The following is a 22,409-nucleotide window of genomic DNA, read 5'->3' as shown; positions in this document are numbered from 1 at the left end:
AAATGTACATGTACCATTAGATGTTATTTGAATGACATCATTGTGTACTTTTACAGTTTCATGTACAGTTAGCATTTATGGTTGGCTGTTGTATCCTGTACACTGTTAAAGGTGTCCAGTCTTTGGGGAGGAAACAGCTGTGATGTTGCTCCATTGTCACAAACACACAAGTACATGAAGTACATGAAGTACATGAAGTACACAAGCGAAAGAGCCGCTGCTTTGTTGGATTCCACAGACACACTCTGTATGTTAAAGGCTCAGACACACACACACACACACACACGCACACACACACACACACACACACACACACGCACGCATTATGTTTCTTTCTTTTATTTCCGTGGACGTCACTTGCCAGCTGTCACTGAACGTCTCCCAAGAGCACGTTTTGCTTTTTTAATGTTTTGCCCACTTGCACCATTTTGTTTTTGCCTAAACCTGCGCAAAGACAGAAATGTGGCATAAGGCCAGTCTCAGGGGTGCATTCACAGCATTATATTTTCCATTCTGCCTGTTATTAATAATGAAGCATATTATTAAAGAAGCATTAATAATACTGGAGCTGTTAACACACACGCACACACACATGTGAGCAGAAAAAGTATCTTTATTCAAATGCAGGTTGAAACCTCAGGACCAGCCACACCTTCTTCAAACTGTGAGATGAAGAATAAAAGTTAGTAAAAGTTCAAAGTTGGTCCTTTTCATTGATGCTGTGAACATGAATGTGTGTGAAAGGTGTACTTGTGTGTTATTACAGCTTCTTACCTGCAGCTCACGAGACAAACATGTATTGGGTCTCAGCCTGGTCACCTGACAGAAACATGGTAGAAAAACATGAAAGTGTCATTTCTCTGAGTCCCACTGATGGAAACATCAGCTTGTATGAACTGTTCAGTCTGATGGATCCTCTGAAGTGTGTCAGTGTGCTGTTGGAGTAAAGCTTAGCTAGACTTGGACCTGGTTGGTAGTAGTCATAGATCTTGACCACGGCTGGCTTCAGGTTGTCCACTGGGAGCTCCTGGATGATGTCTAAGCTGTGGTTGATGGGCGTGTCCTTTGGTAACTGGACGAGACAGAAACAATCGCAGACACAGTTTGTACCAAAGATCATCATCTGGTGTCCCCACGGTGACTTTCACTTACCTCCTCTAAGTACACCAGAACATGATCCTCCTTTTGTTCAACACGACTCACCAGGAGGCCACGTTTGAGCTGTGAGGAGATGACATCATTTTTATTATTATCATCACAATTATCACATGAGATGCACTCGTTGGTAGAATCTGTCTAATTACTCACACTCTTCAAAGACTCGGGGTCTGGGGAAAATCCAGAGAGCATTTTGATGTCCAGGATCACCATGTTTGTAGTTTTCTCCTTTCCACTGTACCTGTGTTTGAACAGTGTGATTATACTGACCTGTGTGCACACTTGCTTTTCATCTACCAGCAGTTCCTCCACACGGGTAAAGAGCACTCCTCTAACCTGTCACATACTTACAGCGATTGTATTTGCACAGTGAATTTGGGTCTAGCAGATTCACTGGTGGTGTTGACCTCTAGTTGGACTTTCACACTGAGAGTGGTGACATCAGCAGGTGTTGGGATGTTGTAGGTGGCAGAAATCTGGGAAACACACTTGGGTCACGTGTGGAACAGAACTAATCACACCTCAGTGCACCCTGCTGTCACTGCTCTACACCATGACACATATTTGCACACATACTTTTATATTCATACCTATATGTCTATATTCATCTTAATATGAGTATCTCTGTTATATCTACACTCATTTTATACGAGTGCTTGATGTTTGTTGTATATTTGCTGCTATGACAACTCATTTTCCCTCTGGGTTAAATAGTTTCCCTGATTCTGATACAGACAGAAAGTTCATTTATTTTTTCTCAGTTCTCTAATTTAGTTTGAAATAGCATTGTACTCTCTACAGTTATTACTGTCAGGTCTAATGTCTTTATTCTGTATGAAAATACATGTGCAAGATGAGCTTTACATGTGGAAATGCTAATGCTCTCTAAAGTTTTATGAGTAAAAAGTAAAAGAAGAAAGCCTTTCTCTGACATCAACCAGGAGCTTGTCACATGATGCTGTCACTGACCTGCACTGAAGCACATGCAGTGCCCTTCACCTCCAGGCTGTATTTTCCTGACACGTCCTGCAGCGCCTCCTCCTGGTAGAGCAGTTTGTTGCTCTGATTTACATCAAATGTCAGCTGACTGCTGGGAGCCTGAACTGTCACTGTGCTCCAACCTTCAGGACTGAACACCAGAGTGGAGTAGAGAGCCAGAGCCTGAAGAGCCACCACCGTGTCCTACAGGATGCATTGTGGTTAACACACACAGCATATGTCTCCATATTTCATGGGCTTAAGTGGAATAGACATTAAGTTAAAACTGCCCGTGTCACTTTGAAACCCTCTCACAAAAGAGATCCTTAATCTCAAGTTTTCTAAATTTCACTTCCTGGTTAAATAAACGTTAAACAGGTTAAAATATCTTTAACTGAGAATCATCAAAGTATAGAAATTACAGGTATAAACTTGCAGGTGATCTGTTATTTACAGGCTGTTACGTGTAGTTGGTGTACAGAAGTCTGAGGTAACATTGCTATTCTGTTAAAACAATGAATTTTTAGACAAAACTTAAATGTCATATTCTAACTAAAGAATAAAAACATCCCTGCCTGGCTAAAACAAATCTGTTTTACATATCTGATAGAAAAATGAAAGCTTCAGTATTATTTCTTCTGTCTCTGATTTTGTCTAAGACTGTATATGAACTCAAAGATGAGCTTCATGCTGTTCGGGTGGTGTAGTACCTGAGTGGAGGAGAAGCCTCCGTAATAGTTCTGCTGCCCAGTCAGCCACCTGATAATACCAGAGACATATCCCAGATCCTCAGCAGTCGGGGAGGCGCTGAGTTTGGCCAACAGCACATAAGAACTGATCTCCACTGACAGGGAGGCTGATGTTTCTGCTGCTGTCTGAGACCAGTAGAGGAAACCTCCTACAAACACACACAATAACAGTCACAGTTATGCTAATAAAGCCTGAATGATGTCCTGCTAAAGGATGACTGACCTTCCCTCACTGCAACTGTGTCTAAGTGCTGCAGAAGGTGAGCTCGGGTCTCCACGTCTCCTGCCAGAGTGAACACATAGGCCAGCAGAGCTGTAGTGTAGGTGTTGCTCAGGTCACTGAGAGACTCCTTGAGACAAGCCAGGCTCTTGTTCATCACAGGATCCTTTAAAAGATCAAAACAAAGAACTTTAATGGACAAACAGAAATCTTCTTTCATTAAACCCAGTATGAGAAGAATAGGAGGCAGTATTCCTGATTTAGTCACTCAAAACATCAGCGTGATAATAGAAAGTGGCAGATGTGGGAAAACAGGAATTAGAGGAAAGTACAGATCAAGCAAAGAGTGGAGCAATCCTCTAGTAGTATTTACTAGAGATGGCACGATACCACTTTTTTATGTCCGATACCGATAACGATATCATAAATTTGGATGTCTGCCGATACCGATATGAATCCGATATTGTGTTTTTTAATCAAAAAAACTGTTTTTTTTTATATCTTGCTGCATTTTGTATAAGTTCATACTCAAGTTTAAATAAACAACAACACTAAAGCTATTCTGTTATACCTGTGTGTAAAAAATACACTGCACCCAAAATATTTCATAGTTCAGCAACACTGATCAATCTAATAAACCTTACCTAACTTAAACCTACTCCATCCTCCCTATTCTGGTATTTTAAAGAGTACTTAGCAGAAATATTAAGCAACCTAACTAATAGGGTTGCAAACTCCCAGCAAAAAAAAAAAAAACAATAGGGAACCACCCACCTCATGATGCTTAATCGATGTAATCAACTTTAATGCAGGGTTGCAGGTTGATGCAGTGTGAAAAAAAATGCACAGAAACAAATTGTTTTTCAAGAATAATTAAATAGATTCAACATCTTTCTTCTACAGAATTGCAGAATTCATAGATGGAACCTTCCCAAAGGAAAAAGTACTATAGCTTACTAGGGTATATTAGACTTAACAGTTACTATATACAGTAATGGACTTCTATACATTTTACATCAGATTAAAACTTTGGGTGTAAGATTCAGATAATTATTTATTAAAAGCTACATATTTTAAATGAGAATAAGAAAGAAAAGTACGTCTTTGTGCCCCCTTTTCCCTGTTCATGCCCTATCGGCCCCCCTGGCTAAACTTTGCTAGATCCGCCCCTGCACAGTTACCAGCCGTCAGCTACATAGAAAAGGATCCTGGTGTAGAAAGTAATATTAAATAAATTCTAACAACTTAAACGTGCTGCTGTTGTTCAGCCGCTGGTTTCCTCTTTCTGGTGCAAAGTGGGCCAAAAACAAAGAAGAGAGACGAACTCGCGACAGAAAAGCCGATCAGCTGATCATTAAGCAGTTTCACGATTGAAGTAGCGGCAGGAGAGGGAGAGAGAGAGGCAGTCGCTCCATATATCGGTTGTTAAGCTTAACATGGGAACGCTTTACAAACATTCAGAGATGAACTTACACACTTGCTTTATTTCTCTCTGGGATAACTTCCTCGGAGATGAAATGCTGGTTTGGTAGCGAGGCTACGAATACACACAGCCGCTCTATCACATGATGCATACTGCTGCAACATGCTACAGTTATGAGCCGAGTTACGCCGTGTTGCAAGTTTTGTGAGCTGCTTTTTTTGATATTTAATGGATCGGATTACATTTTTTATTTTTCGCCGATATCCGATCCAGTAATTTAGGTCAGTATCGGACCGATACCGATACGTAATATCGGATCGGTCCATCTCTAGTATTTACAATATAAAGAAGATATTGAAAAAACACACTACAGGTTGGGTGGTGATACAAGTTCTTGCTGGTGAGAGTTCAGGTATGTGGATGACACCTGGGTGAAAATCAATTCTCAGGACGTTCCACAATTCACAGATCACATTAACTCGGTGGACCGACACATCAAATTCACCAGGGAGGATATGAAAAGTGTCAGGTTAGCCTTCTTAGACTGTGAGATTTCCATCAGTAATGGGGGACATTTAAAAGCTGATGTGTACCGTAAACCTAAGCTCCAGCCGATCCAGGAGAGAAGGACAACTGCTGCCTAAGTGAAAACCTGTAGTGATCCCGTACGTGTCAGAAGTATCAGAACAGCCGAGAAGCATTTTTTTTCGAAACACTACGTCTCTGTGGCTTTTAAACCCCAAAACACGCTGCGCCAAAAATTGGTCCACCCTGACACAAACAGAGTAACATAGTGTACGCTGTTAAGTTCCAGGAGGATTGCCAGGATCTATACATCAGGGAAATCGAACAACCTCTGGCGAAGAGGATAGCACAACACAGAAGAGCTACCTCGTCAGGCCAGGACTCTGCAGTCTATTCACACCTACAGGCCAGTGGACACTATTTCAAGGATGAGGATGTACACATCCTGGACAGGGAGGAACGCTGGTTTGAGCGTGTGATCAAGGAGGCCATTTACGTGAAAAAGAAAAGACCATCTCTGAATTGAGGAGGGGGCCAAAGCTGTTATTGCAGCCATTCCCCAACTCTCTGTGAATGTTACTCATGGCCATTGATCAGTGGTCTTTGATCAGTGGGTTTTGGTCAGTGGTTGTTGATCAATGGTCATGGGAATTTGCATAATTATAATTAACGAACTGACCTCCCAGCCCATTGTTCCCTCAGTGGGCTGGTTTCAGTCATTATGCAAATGTCTTGTTTATAAGATTTGGGAAAACCTGCAGTCAGCTGAGACTGAAGAAGTCACTTGGATGAGAGACGAAACGTTTCTCCCACTGAAAACGTGCAGATGAACAGAATAAACGTTTTGGGGTATATGTAGTATATATTAGATTGTATATTATATTGTTGGTTTATACACTTTTGTGTATGTATGTATATATCCATACCGGCTCGCACGTCGCCCGGATCAACTATTGGAACAAGAAGGCATTGGTGGGCAAGAGATGAAAATAGTGCGTTGTTGGAATGCTACTATACAAGTAACCCTGGCAGAAGGAGTTACATGAATAGGATGAGGGACCTATGGAATCTTCGATACCCATCATCCACATTGACGGTGAAACAACTAATAGCTCAGTGTTCCAACATTCGAAAGAAGGGTATTGCTCTCACAGTTAGAGATTGACGAGGTACAACACAAATGCTACGGCAAGGGGGAGCCAGGACGACAGGTCAGGTGGGAGATGTCATCACCTCCACCCGAGATTTGTACCAAACCCCAAGTGCTATAGTGCGAGAGGAAGTGACCTGAAAGATAAGATCATGGCAAAACTTGAAACCTCCCTGTAGCTGGTTACAAAGATGTGAAGATCTGCTAGATGATATAAATGCGATACATACATCCACGATTATCGAGACTAACAAGCTGATCTACAGTACAGCAGCAGTGATCAGAGAGATGCTTGGCTACAGGTTGAACAGCAACAAGGAGAAGGAGACTAGAGGCCAAGATCAAGGAGGGAGGTTAGCCAACTATTGGAGCTGCAGAAAGGTGTGACAAAGATGGTAACAATCAGCTGAGACTGCCTGGATTGATTACAAGAGGGCCTATGACTCAATGCCCCACAGCTGGATCCTGGAATGCCTAGACCTGTACAAGATCAACAGGACTCTAAGAGCCTTCATCAAAAACTCAATGGGGATGTGGCGTACAACACTAGAGGCCAACTTCAAGCCCATAGCACAATCACCATCTACCAAGGAGATGCTCTGTCCCTACAGATACTGACTACAGAATGGAGCAGTTGTCAGCCATCTCCTGTACATGAATGACATCAAGCTATATGTCAAGAGTGAACGAGACATCAATTCACTGATCCACACCACCAGGATATACAGCAACGACATTGGAATGTCATTTGGACTGGAGAAATGTAGTCGGATGATAACAAAGAGTCAGAACTGAGGGAATCGAACTACCAGAAGGCAACATTGCAGACATAGAGGACAGCTACAAGTACTTGGGGATCCAACAGGTAAATGGGAACCACAGAGAGGCTGCTGGGAAAGCTGCAACCACCAAGTACCTGCAGAGGGTCAGGCAAGTCCTGAGGAGTCAGCTGAATGTTAGGACAGGATCCGGCCTATCAAAACCTACGCCCTGCCCGTCATCAGGTACCCTGCTGGGATAATAAGCTGGCAAAAGGAGGAGATAGAAGCCACTGACATCAAGACAGGGAGGTTCCTGACCATGCATGGAGGATTTCACCCCAAGTCCCGCATGCTAAATGGAAGGAAGGAGGCCGGGGACTGGTGAGTGTCAGCACCACATTCCATGATGAAACAACGAATATCCACGAGTACGAGGAAGATGGCCCCAACTGACCGCGTGCTCAGTGAATATCTCAGGCAGCAGAAACTCAAGAAAGAGGAGGAAGGCGAGGAACCATCATGGAAGGACAGGCCCCTGCACAGTATGTTACCACCGGCAGATAGAGGAAGTAGATGATATCCAGAAACCCTACCAGTGGCTGGACAAAGCTGGAATGAAAGACAGCACAGAGGCACTAATCATAACAGCACAAGAACAATCTCTGAGCACAAGATCCATAGAGGCTGGGGTCTATCACACCAGGCAAGACCCCAGGTGCAGGCTGTGTAAAGATGCCCCTGAGACAATCCAGCACATAACAGCAGGGTGCAAGATGCTAGCAGGCAAGGCATACATGGAGCGCCATAACCAAGTGGCCGACATAGTATACAGAAAAATCTGTACTGAGTATGGACCCAAGGTCCAAATGGGAGACGCTCCCTAGAGTGGTGGAGAATGACCGAGCTAAGATCCTGTGGGACTACCAGATACAGACAGACAAAATGGTGGTGGTTAACCAACCGGACATAGTAGTGGTAGACAAACAGAAGAAGACAGCCGCCGTGATTGATGTAGCGGTTCCGAACGACAACAACATCAGGAAGTAGGGACAGGAGAAGCTCGAGAAATACTAAGGGCTCAGAGAAGAGCTCAGGAAGATGTGGAGGGTGACGGTAATGGTAACTTGATGCATGCTCCATATAAGAGTGCCAATAGAAATAGCAAAGGTGAACTGTGTCATCTGGTGATGTTGGATGGTAGTGAGACCTGCTTATGTGTAGGGACTGCTGGTTGAGCCTAACTCCATGGCTCAGCAGGACAAACTCTGTACTCATTTTTGTTAAATACCTTGATATTCTTTGAGTCTACTCACATGTTGGGATGTATTCATTTCCAAGAAGGCAGCAGTAACGTACGCACTGAGAGTCACTTCATCAGATACACCACCCTGTCAGCAGAAGACATCATAGACACTTATCATCAGTGCACCAACATTCAGGGAAATGAAGTCATGAAAATGATTTTTAGCTGCATGTGGTTTTAGTATCATGAATGTCTTGATGTATGTTCAAACATCCAGCTAAAGAGATGAACAGGAAGTTGATTTTGTTCATCTGGACATTGTATTTCCAGTGAGATGGATGTTTCTTCACCTCGGGTTTCCCCAAACTTATAAACAGTTTGTGTAGTCATCTACTAATCAGAAGGCTGATGGTTTGATTCCCAGCTGCTCCAGCCTGCATGCCAAACATTTGTGGGCAAGATACTAATCCCAAGTTGGTCTCTGGTGCATACTTTGTATTTTGTATAAATATGTGTGAATACTACATAGAAGGCAGTGCTGGTGTGAATGGAGCAAGATGTATGGAAATTATTTCTTAAATAAAATAATAGAATGTACTGGTGTGAGCTGTTACAGTATTTAATACAGTGTTTTCCATGTATGCATGACATTATTAACAAAGTTTGTTAAAGTGCGTCCACACTGGAGGCTGTTTCCACAGTCTAACAGCAAAAAACTGCAGGTTACCTTCATTCTGTTGTTGAAGAGTTTCCCAGACTTTTCAAAACAGCCATTTTCTTGTTGTTTATGTTGCAGCCAGGACTTAGACTCTTCGATCTTTCTGGGATCAATATAGACGAAAGACTGAGCTTTGGAAAAACTTCTTACCACAAACGCAGTCAGCCTGACAAAAAGAAAACAACACTTACACGTCTTACAACGATGGAAATGTTTGGCTGTGAGGTCACATTAAGAGAAAGAAATACTGATCATTTTGAAAATAAAGTTGAAATTTCAAGATTAAATTTGAAAATGTATTTTGAGAAAAAAGCCAAAATGTGGGCGAGTTATTTCAGGACAAACTGCCACGGTTGCTTTACCCTCTGAATTAGTGAAATCCTACTTCAGACTCAGTTTTAGTAACAAGGAAGGAACTGATGTCACTTGTAGCAAATGAAAACCATGTGGCAGTAAGTATAAGTACACTGAAAAGCAGAAAGTGGTGCAGAAATCTGCATGTGGTTAGATTTGTATAAAAGGAAATTGCTGCTAATGTACAGATACAAGGATACCGATGGTTACACGCTCGTGGAATAAAGAGGATCTATGCTGTATCACAAGACGACTGATTTATTTCACTACATCTACTCAAGGCATTTTATACAGGGTATAGCAGTCGTTTGAAACAAAACTGTAATCATTTTAACTGTTTTCTTAGATTTGAATTTGACTTTTTTCACAAAACAGTATTAAGACTTTAATATTGAAATAGTATTTAGACTTTTTTTTTAAGTAGAATTACAACTTTAATCTTTAAAATTTGACTTTATTCTAATAATGATCAATAACATTTTTTATGTGGCTCTAATGCTCCTTCCTACCTACTAAATTACACAGTATTAACCAAAAGTTTTTAGCATAGTCAAAGGATTAAATGGAGAATTATTTAAAGTATTAGAGGTAGACATGTTTATGTTATTAATGCTCTCTGGTTTATGACATGTTTGATCAGTGATGTTCTCACCAAGTGTTTCCTGGTCCTGTTCCAAATGTGGTGTAAGCACCATCAGCACTTTTGTAGTTGAGCTGTCTTTGGTATCCTGTAACAACAGGGACACAATGATCGAGACATTGTTGCTATGGTGATGATTGGACTCCATTTGTTTATGGATCTACATGTGTACATCAAGATTTGGGAAATTCTACGACTCTTGCTGACAGATGAGGAAAATGACACATTTGACCCAAAACTGTGGCTAATGTTCTGCCTCATGTCGGCTTGTTTCTTGAACCGTGTGTGTTGAAGTGATTCAAATGATTTCCTTCTTAGAGGAAACAATGAAAACTTGCCACTGGTGAGGAAGTTAGTAGCTTTTTCCATGATGGCTGTGGTGAGCTGCTGTGTGCCTTTCAGGTAGTGGAGGATGTAGATGTTGGGGGCCAGGAGAGCCATGTTCTGCTCCCCACATCCATACGGCATCTGCAGCAATCCATCCAGGTTCTTCAGAGCCCGGCCGAGGATGTCACCTGATCAAAAACACTGATTCACTAAAACTAACAAAACTAGTGTAAAACAACTTTGTATTATTGGGCAAAGATAACCTGAATAATTTCAATATGCAATTTTAAATGATGATTTCATTTGCTGAGCGAAAAAACATCCAAACTGAAAATCGTAGATTGACTGTGATTAACCAAATATTTCTGAGAAGACTGAGTTTCATTTCACCAACCAGACCCAGACCTGATTAAGGCCAGACCTGCTGGATCAAGAAATCACTCAAGTACAATCTGTTTGACAAAGGGAAGCAAGCTAAAAGAAACACGTCGTTGCCATGATTGAAAGAAATTCAAAAATAGGCGAGAAGTCTTGAGATCTATCAGTTTGGACAGGGTTAAAATCAGTTTCTACAGTTTTGGAACGCCAGTGCTCCATGTTGGAACCCATTATCCACAAACTGAGGAAACTAGAAAAGATGTGGCCAAAATTACTCCATCGCACATCGACGACTTACTGAAAAAGTCAAACGAATCCTAACAACACCCATAACTGAAGGCCTTGCCTTCCTCATAGTCATAGTTTACGATTCAACAATACAAAGGAGACGGGGCAAAAACAGCATTCATGGACAAAACCACTGCTGACCAAAAAGAACACAAAAGCTCATCTCACATTTGCCAAAAAACATCTCCATGCTCCACAAGATATTTGGGAATGGGTGGTTAGCGACGGAGGAGTCTGGTTAAGGCAGCTGGTGCCCAGTGTTAAATCATACCTTTGCTGTTTCAGTAGCACGCCACAACGTGGAGGGAAGAACTCTCTACCAGGAGAATGTCCAGCTATCAGTTTGTGCCTTAAATCTAAAACTTGGGCGATTAACCCTCTGGGTCAGGGTATAATTGGCCGTTTTTGACTACTCTTGATTTTACCTCTATATCTCACCTTTAAAAACTCTTTATCTTGCCTTGTTTGGTATCGTTACTTTCAGCACAACTTCAAATATCTGAAATTCGAGTTATTTTTTTTACTATACCATACTATACTATATTGGCACAATTGATTTAAGTTCAGACAAAAATGTCAAAATCAGAGTAGAAAAAAGTTATATTTTTTACTGTAAAACCCACAAACATGTTTAACAAATTATTTTCATAACTTGAAATGCAAATAGAAATTGTACATTTCTAAAAATTATGCACAAGTTTTGCAAAGTTATATGATACTATTTGCCTAAAAATGCAGCCAAGGCCTCAGGCGTTTTTTTATATAACTATTTAAATCTATTTACAGAACAATCAGGTGTTCAATTCAATTCAGTTCAATTCAATTTTATTTATATAGCGCCAAATCACAACAAAAGTCGCCTCAAGGCGCTTTATATTGTACAATAGATCGCACAATAATAGATACAGAGAAAACCCCAACAATCATATGACCCCCTATGAGCAAGCACTTTGGCGACAGTGGGAAGGAAAACTCCTTTAACAGGAAGAAACCTCCGGCAGAACCAGGCTCAGGGAGGGGCGGCCATCTGCTGCGACCGGTTGGGGTGAGAGAAGGAAAACAGGATAAAGACATGCTGTGGAAGAGAGACAGAAATTAATAACAGATATGATTCGATGCAGAGAGGTCTATTAACACATAGTGAGTGAGAAGGTGACTGGAAAGGAAAAACTCAATGCATCATGGGAATCCCCGGCAGCCTCACGTCTATTGCAGCATAACTAAGGGAGGATTCAGGGTCACCTGGTCCAGCCCTAACTATATGCTTTAGCAAAAAGGAAAGTTTTAAGCCTAATCTTGAAAGTAGAGATAGTGTCTGTCTCCCGAATCCAAACTGGAAGCTGGTTCCACAGAAGAGGGCCTGAAAACTGAAGGCTCTCCTCCCATTCTACTTTTAAATACTCTAGGAACAGCAAGTAGGCCTGCAGAGCGAGAGCGAAGTGCTCTAATAGGGTGATATGGTACTACAAGGTCATTAAGATAAGATGGGGCCTGATTATTTAAGACCTTGTATGTGAGGAGCAGGATTTTGAATTCAATTCTGGATTTAACAGGAAGCCAATGAAGGGAAGCCAAAACAGGAGAAATCTGTTTCTCTTTTCTAGTCCCTGTCAGGACTCTTGCTGCAGCATTTTGGATTAGCTGAAGACTTTTCAGGGAGTTTTAGGACATCCTGATAATAAAGAATTACAGTAGTCCAGCCTGGAAGTAATAAATGCATGAACTAGTTTTTCAGCGTCACTCTGAGACAGGATATTTCTAATTTTAGAGATGTTGCGCAAATGGAAGAAAGCAGTCTTACACATTTGTTTAATATGTGCGTTGAAGGACATGTCCTGGTCAAAAATGACTCCAAGGTTCCTCACAGTGTTACTGGAGGCCAAGGTAATGCCATCCAGAGTAGGAATCTGGTTAGATACCATATTTCTAAGATTTTCAGGGCCGAGTACAATAACCTCAGTTTTATCTGAATTAAGAAGCAGAAAGTTAGCGGCCATCCAGGTCTTTATGTCTTTAAGACATTCCTGCAGTTTAACTAATTGGTGTGTGTTACCTGGCTTTATGGACAGATAGAGCTGCGTATCATCTGCATAGCAGTGAAAATTTATGCTATGTCTTCTAATGATGCTGCCTAAGGGAAGCATGTATAATGTAAACAGAATTGGTCCTAGCACTGAACCCTGAGGAACACCATAATAGACCTTAGTGTGTGAAGAGGACTCTCCATTTACTTGAACAAATTGGAGTCTATTAGATAGATATGATACAAACCACTGCAGCGCAGTACCTGTAATACCTACAGCATGTTCTAATCTCTCTAATAGGATATTATGATCAACAGTATCAAACGCAGCACTGAGGTCTAGCAGGACAAGCACAGAGATGAGTCCACTGTCAGAGGCCATAAGAAGATCATTTGTAACCTTCACTAAAGCTGTTTCTGTGCTGTGATGAGCTCTGAAACCTGACTGAAACTCTTCAAATAAGCCATTCCTCTGCAGATGATCTGTTAGCTGTTTGACAACTACTCTTTCAAGGATTTTTGATATAAAAGGAAGGTTGGAGATTGGCCTATAATTAGCTAAGACAGCTGGGTCTAGAGATGCTTTTTAAGTAAAGGTTTAACTACAGCCACCTTGAAGGCCTGTGGTACATAGCTGATTATTAGAGATAGGTTGATCATATTTAAGATCGAAGAATTAATTAATGGCAGGACTTCTTTGAGCAGTTTTGTAGGAATGGGGTCTAAAAGACACGTTGATGGTTTGGAGGAATTAATTATTGAAGTTAACTCAGAAAGATCAATTGGAGAAAAGAGTCTAACTTAACATCGATGGTATTAAAAGTAGCTGTAGATAATATTACATCTGTGGGATGATTATTGGTAATTTTTTCTCTAATGATAAAAATTTTATTTGTGAAGAAGTTCATGAAGTCATTACTAGTTAACGTTAAAGGGATTGTTGGCTCAGTAGAGCTCTGACTTTTTGTCAGCCTGGCTACAGTGCTGAAGAGAAACCTGGGGTTGTTCTTATTTTCTTCAATCAGTGACTTAATAGTAAGATGTTCTGGCTTTGCGGAGGGCTTTCTTATAAAGCAGCAAACTATTTCTCCAGGCTAAATGATGATCCTCTAAATTTGTGACACGCCATTTCCTCTCCAGCTTACGAGTTATCTGCTTTAGGCTACGTGTTTGAGAATTATACCACGGAGTCAGGTACTTGGATTTGAGGCCTTAGTTTTCACAGGAGCTACAGTATCCAGAGTCGTGCGTAGTGAGGAGGTAAAATTATTAACAAGATAATCGACCTCTGTTGGAGTAGCGTTCAGATAGCTGCTCTGCTCTATGTTGGTACAGGGCATTGAAGATGATAACAGTGGGTGGATTATATTCTTAAACTTAGTTACAGCACTTTCAGAAAGACATCTACTTTGATAAAGTCTACTCTCCATTGCTGTGTAATCAATTATTGTAAATGTAAATGTTATCAGGAAATGATCAGACAGCAGAGGGTTTTCAGGAAACACTGTTAAATGTTCAGTTTCTATGCCATATGTTAAAACAAGATCTAGAGTGTGATTAAAGTGGTGGGTGGGTTCTTTTACATTTTGAGAGAAGCCAATTGAGTCTAATAACAGATTAAATGCCATGTTGAGGCTGTCATTTTTAGCATCTACATGGGTGTTAAAATCACCCACAATAATTATTTTATCTGAGCTGAGCACTAAATCAGATAAAAGTCTGAGAAATCAGAGAGAAACTCTGTGTAAGGCCCAGGTGGACGATAGATGATAACAAGTAAGACTGGTTTCTGAGTTTTACAGCTGGGGTGGACGAGGCTAAGCATCAGGCTTTCAAATGAATTAAAAGTCTGTCTTGGTCTTTCGTTAATTAATAGGCTGGTGTGAAAATTGCTGCCACACCGCCCCCTCGGCCTGTGCTTCGAGGTTTCTGGTAGTTAGAATGACTCGGGGTGTTGATTCATTTAAACTAACATAATCATCCTGCTGCAACCAGGTTTCTGTAAGGCAGAGTAAATCGATTTGTTGATCAATTATTAAGTCATGTACTAACAGAGACTTGGAGGAGAGACCTAATATTTAATAATCCACATTTCACTGTTTTACTCTTTGGTTCAGATGTGGATACTGTATTGTTCTTTCTTTGTGATTTTTATGTTTAAGTTGTTTATTGCTGGTTTTTGGTTTTGTTTTTTGTCTTTTTGGGAGCTGACACAGTCTCAGTGGAGATGGGTTTTGGGGGTAGCAGGAGGAGAGAAGCTGCAGAGAGCGTGTAAGACTGCAACTCTGCTTCCTGGTCCCAACTCTGGATAGTCATATTTTGGGGAGTTTAATAAATTGGTCCATATTTCTAGAAATGAGAGCTGCTCCATCCAAAGTGGGATGGATGCCGTCTCTCCTAACAAGACCAGGTTTCCTCCAGAAGGTTTGCCAATTATCTATGAAGCCCACATCGTTTCTGGGACACCACTCAGACAGCCAGCAATTTAAGGAGAACATGCGGCTAAACATGTCACTCCTGGTCTGATTGGGAGGGGACCAGAGAAAACTACAGTCCGACATTGTTTTGGCAAAGTTACACACCGATTCAATATTGATTTTAGTGACCTCCGATTACGTAACTGGGTGTCATTACTGCCGCCGTGAATTATGATCTTACTGTATTTACGCTTTACCCTTAGCCAGCAGTTTTAAATTTCCTTCAATGTCGCCTGCTCTGGCCCCTGGAAGGCAATTGACTATGGTTGCCGGTGTCTCTAGCTTCACATGTCTGAGAACAGAATCGCCAATTACCAGAGTTTGACCCCGGCGGTGTGTCGCCGAGTGGGGAAAAACAGTTGAGACACATGAACAGGTTGGTGGTGTACCTGGGGCTTCAGTTTAAGACTATGCTTCCTCCTCACCGTCACCCAGCCGCCTCTTTCCCCAGCTGCTTGGGGTCTGCCGGGAACAGCTAGCGGGCCCTCACGCTATCTTCGGCTGCACCAGCTACAGGGGCCTGGCTAGCTACGGGTGAATGAAGGGTGCGGCCGAGTCTCCAATTCAGTAATCCTGGCCTCCAGAGCTGCAAATATGCTACATTTGTTACAGGTATCATTACTGCTAAAGGAGGCCGAGGAGTAACTAAACATCTGACACAATGAGCAGGAAAGTGCAGGAGGGACAGGTGAAGTAGCCATGGTGCTAACGAGTCGGCTACGAGCTAAGCTAAGCTAGCGAAACAGTACAGAGACAGTGAGTGAATACTTTGGCTATAAATTAGGTAGTGAGCACACAGAAAGGGTGATTCAGATGAAGCACGTTAAGATTATACTATGAAAAAGGGATGTATCAAAAGATTTAAATTAAATTGCTAAGCAGAAAAGCTACTCAGAAACACCACTGTGTTTGAGCAGGAACAGGAAGTGATACTATACCGCAGAGCGAGCGAACACCAAGTTCTGCATCAAATAAGAAGGCACACAAGTTATTTGTGCCAGTCCAAAAAAATTGTTTGTGTTCAGTATAAGACAGAGGAGAACACCACAGGCCTAAACCCTGCAGGTCTGACAGCACAGCCCGTTCTCAGTCCCGAGGCGTAACATGCTGACGTTTTGTCACATCCCGTGGCGTTCCTGAGGAACGTGAAAGGAGACCTTCAGCGTTCTTATGGTAGGTTATGGCTGAAATTCAGTGCAATGACGCTCCCGCGGTAATAGATGTTCCAGCCCTAAACTAATAAACTAATAAATGAAATCATCTTTTAAAAGTTTTAAAAGCTGAATACGGTTTTTACTTTTACTTGAACATGAGGTCTCTTTTATCTTCTGTTGTTTTAGTAATTTGCTATTTGCCTTTTTAACAAAGCTTTAACTTGCCATATTTTTATTTGGCTGAATCAAAATTGAGATGAAATCATGAGGTTTACCCAGGACTGATACAGAAGTGCGGGCAGATCCTTCAATCACATTCTCAGGCAGATGTATCTCTGCTTCCTCTGTCAGCGGGCTTCCTGTGTACAGACACAACAAAAGTCCAATCAGGAAGTCACGACTACAACAGAGTTACTGTTCAAAGTCACCAGGTGGCCTGATCTTCAGGACATATCGTTTCTTTTTCTGTGAAAGTAACAGGTGAAAATTTGGCACATTTTTATTAACATTATTACTTTAAAAAATAACATTTTATTTACACAATGCACTCCACTGCTTATTTAGGTCATTTGTTTATTTACATAATTTAACTGGTGTTGCTGATGGAAATCACACTGACCTTTTGGACAAAGAAGCCAGTTGTACGTCTTTGTCATCTCAGTTCCCTCAGCCTGAGGAAGAGGACATGCAAAATTATCTTTAAAATGAGGAACAATTTAAATTTTATGAGTAAAAATGTTTTTCTGGTCTTGTATTTATGGTACTGACCTTCACTATGAGAGATTTGGTGACCACGTCGATGCGACCTCTGTCTGGTACGCTCACAACCTCATTATCGCATGACACATGGGACGCTACGGCCTCAGCAGACACAGTCACATTCACAGCCCCTAAAAACAGCAGCACAGGTCACCTTCTTTATCTCTCCATTAAAATAAAGGTTACTGTGGTTATTTTATAGATTTTGTAGAAACTAGAAGGAAATGTGTTGGGACAAAAGGAGACAGTTAACTGTGATCACACTAGATCTAAATCTAGATCTCGAGATTTAATGTTGGTTCTAAATCGAAGGTAAGATAAATTATAATTGGACATTTTACTGCATCAGGCATGAAAAACATGAGCTGGAAAAAAAAACAGTCCAAAATGATGTCAGGGTTGCTGCTGAGTCCTGCTGGAGGCCAAAGTACTGCAAATCATACTAATTAAGATTAAGAAGAAATAATTTACATGGCAATGCAACTGCAAACAGTCTGTTCTAATGATACTGTCCAAGGGAAGCATGCATAATGTAAATAATTGATGAGAATTGAAAGGAAGGTTTCAAAATGACTTATAATTGGCTAAGACAGCTGCATTAAGTAAAGCATGAGGATGGAGGCAGCTGCTACCCTCAGACTGGAGGTATAGACGTTCTGCCCCACTCCCTACAACCCGCACGTTTAGCCTTCCAAACACAGGGGTTATATTCTTGGTTTACCTCGATTTGCAGCTGGATTTGACTGTCTACATGTCCTAGCTCTACACTGCACACTCACTGTTGTCTAATGCACATACAGTGCTCTAAATTCCATGAATAAAGCTTATTGGGTCTCAGATTGTCTCATTTGATTATGATAACTTATATTTCAACAGTATTTCTCACATAGTGTTTTTATAATTTCTCTTTAATGTTTTAATCTCCATTTATTCTATTTAGCCGTCTTATGTGGATTCTTTTTTCTTAAAGATGCTTTTAAGTCACTTCCTGAGAGTTCACTTCCTGCCTTCTGGGTCCTGCACTTGGGTCGTACTCAGTCTGCCACACACGGTTTCCTGGCAGTGTGGAGGACCAAAGCCTGATTCTCACCTAAGGCTGTTGGGATCATGGTCCAGCTGAGGGTCTTGCGCTCGTTGGCACACAAACAGGATGTGTACAGATCACCAGAGAGAGGCGTGAGGGTGTAATCTGAGGACGGCCCAGGAGTGACAGTAACCTGTACGAGGAACACAGACATTATATTTTAAACTAGCTCAACAATCTCATGGCTACATTTAAACCTGAGTTCAAATGTGAACACATTTTTAAGCATCTAAACGAATGCACAAGTCTGATGTTATGAACTCATGATCAAAGTAGACCTTCATTTTACTTGGATACTTTAATCACTCCCTTCCTAATCGTTTCCCTCCATCTGTTTTCTTACAGCTTCCACACTAAACCCTGTTCTACAAGCTGCATGAGCGCACAAAGAAAGCTAGAGGAGGGTTGGTAGTGTAAAGACATTTGATTGGGCGATCCTGTTGTCAGTGCTTGCAGGTGAGCTTGTAGGTGTTGGTGAGCAGGGGCCCTTCAAGAACGGCCTGCATCCTGCATGGTTATATTGCCAAAGAAAAAATATTTTCTGTTGTATTTTAATAACTATGATATAATTTTTGCTTAGAAAGTAATGTTTTCAGTATGGTTTTCCTTGGCTATGAACAGAAATGTATTTAAACACTTTAATCATTCATTACCATGATGCAGCTGGTCAGGTAGTTAAAGACAGTCGCCTTCAGTTCAAAGTGCTCCCCCCGGATGATGGAGTAGGGCATGGTGAGTTCAAGGAAGAAAGGTTGGAAGACTTTCATTTCTTGACGAGGAGCCAAACCAAAACCCTGAGAGGACAAACAGAAAGCCTCCGTCTCCCAGGTGGTGATGGTGTCTGGGACAGTCAGGGACACGCCCCTTTTTCCATCGTCTCTGAAGTAGCAGATACACACAAACATATTCTGTAACATAATCAAACATGTCCATACGTGTGTAAATGACCTGTATGATAGTAAAGTTACTATGACCTAAGAACATCCTGCAGTGTGAACTTCTTGTATATGTTACATTCTTGAACCTTGACAAAGTGAAAGAGCTCCACGTTACTGATGACAGTGAAATAATATATCCCACCAAAACAAAGCACCACTTTAAACATGACTAAACGTGCTTAAGAAAAAACTCACAATTATTTTATTTTCATGTTATTCACGTGTGCAAAGGAGACAGCAGAAAGTTCACATACCCTCTACGTTTCTAAATGTACTCATATATACTTAGTGTTTGTTTGTTTTTTTATTTAACATGCATCAGATCTCTTCACAGCAGATACTTACCCAACTTCCACCAGATCCCAGATCCAAGTCTCAGGGAAGAAAGAGCGAACTGTCTCTATTGGTGCAGCTTCAGGAGCAAGATGCCCAGCAGATCCCAGATCACGATCAGAAGAATGTCTAACATCCGGAAGCATATCTAAAAAAAAAAAGGGAAAATAATTACCCGTTTTCTTCTTGGTAAAAACAAAGAAAATTTGTATCAAAAACACAACGCAAAAAAGCAAATGATTCACCGTAGGCGACACGATGAGAGCCTTCATGGTAGACTTTTCCTTTGAACTTGAGGCATGAAGGCAATCGAATAAGCAAGTTTGTTGCCATCTTCAGTCCAACTTTCTAGATATTTCAGCAGCACACAAAGATCAGCAAAAACTGGTGCAACAATAAAAACTATTGCATTTACATTATGTTTGACTGACTCACAGGTATACATGCATTTTACCTGGAAAACTGCATAGGCGTCATTTTGCTCTTGACTGGGGTACGGCAAAACATATCTTTTTGGTCTCACATTAAGGCATTCTGTAGCATCATCAACCTCATATGGGATATATGAGGATTTCTTGAGTGGGAACAAGTCAAATATCTGAAAAGAAAAGTACTTTTCAGCAAAACCTCCAAACCTTTTTAGTCCTATGAAGTTTTGACTGATCTATCATGATCAATGTCACATTTGGTCCACATGTTTGTTAAACTCTTAAATGAAGTAGTGGTGTAAATACTAGAACCGATTAGGTTCAACTGAAATGCTAGATTACCTAAGAAGGATTCTTAAAAAATAAATAAATAAAAATGATCAAGTTAGCAGTAAGCCTCCACAGATATGAGGTGTTGTAGTTGAGGGATCTGTTTAAAAAAAACTTACAGAAGTTGTAAAATTTCTCTATAAACTGTTCGTTCTTAGTGACTTATATGGCTACAGTAAGTGTTCTCCATTTGAAGCTCTCTGTAGCTCATTTACCTCCTTTAAGTCTCACTTTTTCCTGGTTTTGCTATATGTTTAACATCAACATATAGCAAACACAACATATAGTGTTTGAGCAGTTTTAATGTAAAGTTGAAGTCTTTTCAATAAAGTAGACACTGACTAGCAGGTGACACACTTACAGACTGTCATCACAGACACATGCATATGTAACCTTGTATTATTTCTATACCAGTTTGCTTCAAGACAAACTCAGCATTGAACTGTTTAAAACAGTTGAATGTATGACTGCCCAAAGAGTACTTATCAGTACCAGAGCGAAGGCGTGAGCTGCTGGTAACTTGTGACACTACGGGCTCTGTAAATAAGGGATGTGTCCACCTCACTGGTGTTAATATCAGCAGTTACCTTATCTGCATCCAGAGTCTTCCCAGGCTCCTTGATGAGAACGCTCTTGACGATGGCGCTCACACCACACAGAGAATGTGGCAGGGCCGTCACCTGCATGTTGGTCTCTTCACCTGGGACGGCTGAAGACGGTGAAAACTCCACTGAAACCTGACAAACACAAAACACTTGCACAAGTTTAGTGACTGTGATGACTCCCCACTCACTGCTGGCTAAATGTGCTGCTTCACTGTGGTGAGTGACAAATCATGAGTCCCATGAGATGGCTGTACACTACATTGAACACTGTATGAACACTGTGTCAGTGTTAGATAGGTAGGACTTGCATCATCATTGAAAAAGGTGCTTGTATAAGTGGGAGGGAGCGGGTCATGAGGTCATATAAAGAAGCACTTTGAGTCCTCAGGTAGAGTAGAAACAGCTGTGGAACAACCAGTCCATTTACTGATGCTATAAATCCTCAGGTGATTTATCCAACTGAATTTGACTTATATTTGAACACCAGAGCATGACTGCAGACACCAAACACACAGCACACCCCTAGAATTACACTCACCTTGTTGCTGAAGCATTTGTCAGTAGAGAAGTCAGCACTGTGGGCAATTACATCCTCACTTGGCAGGACGGCATAAGCCACAACCTGGAACTCTGGAGCCATCTCAGGAGACACTCTGACTTTAAAGGACACCTGGCCCTCAGTCACTGAAACACAGGTCCAAACATACATCCACAGATCAACAAAACAGACCAATGTCAATGCTTGGCTGTGGCATTTGTGGAAATATGGGAATTTTACCCGATCTGTCTTGCACTTCAACCTGTTTTTGTCCTTGCATGGTGACAGCTCCTCTGGACAACACCTGGAAGACAGACATCATTTAAAAACAAGAATGAACTAGCACTGATATCTGTGGACATCACTACCAGTGAAAAGTTTTGACACCTTTTAATTCAATGTGTTTTTTAATTTGTTTTTTTATGGCTTTGCTTTGGTTATTTCATGTAACTGATAAAAACTAGTTTTCACAACTGTCGACACTTGCTTCTCTAATTTAAAGAGCTATCCAAAAACACTCAGAGATTTCATACAGTGTGAGAATGATGACAAGCGAGCGGACCGAGGGTATCAGTTAACTTATCCAAGGGGCATGACTTTCAGAAACAATAACTTTCGTCTTCTTTTCATTTAGGGTGAGAGAATTCTGTGTTAACCAGTCTTTAACATCATGCAGACAGTTAAGCAAAGGCTGCAGTGGGACAGAGACATCTTGATTCAAGGGGAAGCAAATTTGGATGCCATCAGCATAACAATGAAAGGGAATGTTGTATTTCCTAAATATAGGAATAAAAATTAAAAAGGCAGCGTGTATGAGGAGAACAGAGC

General features: G+C 41.1%; 1 protein-coding gene across 1 annotated transcript in view; it reads right to left on the bottom strand.

The window, feature by feature from the left end:
- Nucleotides 1-595: 595 nt before the first annotated feature.
- LOC120432768 (alpha-2-macroglobulin-like) overlaps nucleotides 596-22,409 on the bottom strand; it is a 47,608-nt gene continuing 25,794 nt past the window's right edge. Inside the window, exons 13-36 of the mRNA XM_039609230.1 lie at nucleotides 21,822-21,885; nucleotides 21,582-21,727; nucleotides 21,026-21,175; nucleotides 20,135-20,278; nucleotides 19,926-20,028; nucleotides 19,693-19,828; nucleotides 19,063-19,288; nucleotides 18,416-18,542; nucleotides 17,335-17,456; nucleotides 17,186-17,237; nucleotides 16,842-16,925; nucleotides 10,258-10,434; nucleotides 9,932-10,007; nucleotides 8,935-9,091; nucleotides 8,278-8,352; nucleotides 3,109-3,271; nucleotides 2,847-3,034; nucleotides 2,128-2,340; nucleotides 1,510-1,634; nucleotides 1,309-1,399; nucleotides 1,153-1,221; nucleotides 967-1,072; nucleotides 775-819; nucleotides 596-662 (exon numbers count right to left, since the gene is read on the bottom strand). Of these exons, the coding sequence (XP_039465164.1) occupies nucleotides 782-819; nucleotides 967-1,072; nucleotides 1,153-1,221; nucleotides 1,309-1,399; nucleotides 1,510-1,634; nucleotides 2,128-2,340; nucleotides 2,847-3,034; nucleotides 3,109-3,271; nucleotides 8,278-8,352; nucleotides 8,935-9,091; nucleotides 9,932-10,007; nucleotides 10,258-10,434; nucleotides 16,842-16,925; nucleotides 17,186-17,237; nucleotides 17,335-17,456; nucleotides 18,416-18,542; nucleotides 19,063-19,288; nucleotides 19,693-19,828; nucleotides 19,926-20,028; nucleotides 20,135-20,278; nucleotides 21,026-21,175; nucleotides 21,582-21,727; nucleotides 21,822-21,885 (2,832 nt within the window). The 3' untranslated portion in view covers nucleotides 596-662; nucleotides 775-781. The remainder of the gene's footprint in view (nucleotides 663-774; nucleotides 820-966; nucleotides 1,073-1,152; nucleotides 1,222-1,308; nucleotides 1,400-1,509; nucleotides 1,635-2,127; nucleotides 2,341-2,846; nucleotides 3,035-3,108; nucleotides 3,272-8,277; nucleotides 8,353-8,934; nucleotides 9,092-9,931; nucleotides 10,008-10,257; nucleotides 10,435-16,841; nucleotides 16,926-17,185; nucleotides 17,238-17,334; nucleotides 17,457-18,415; nucleotides 18,543-19,062; nucleotides 19,289-19,692; nucleotides 19,829-19,925; nucleotides 20,029-20,134; nucleotides 20,279-21,025; nucleotides 21,176-21,581; nucleotides 21,728-21,821; nucleotides 21,886-22,409) is intronic.

The sequence above is a fragment of the Oreochromis aureus genome, linkage group 3, assembly GCF_013358895.1.
Source record: "Oreochromis aureus strain Israel breed Guangdong linkage group 3, ZZ_aureus, whole genome shotgun sequence".
Taxonomy (NCBI): domain Eukaryota; kingdom Metazoa; phylum Chordata; class Actinopteri; order Cichliformes; family Cichlidae; genus Oreochromis; species Oreochromis aureus.
The sequence above is the reverse complement of the archived record's forward strand: the minus strand, read 5'-3'. Positions and strand labels throughout refer to the sequence as shown.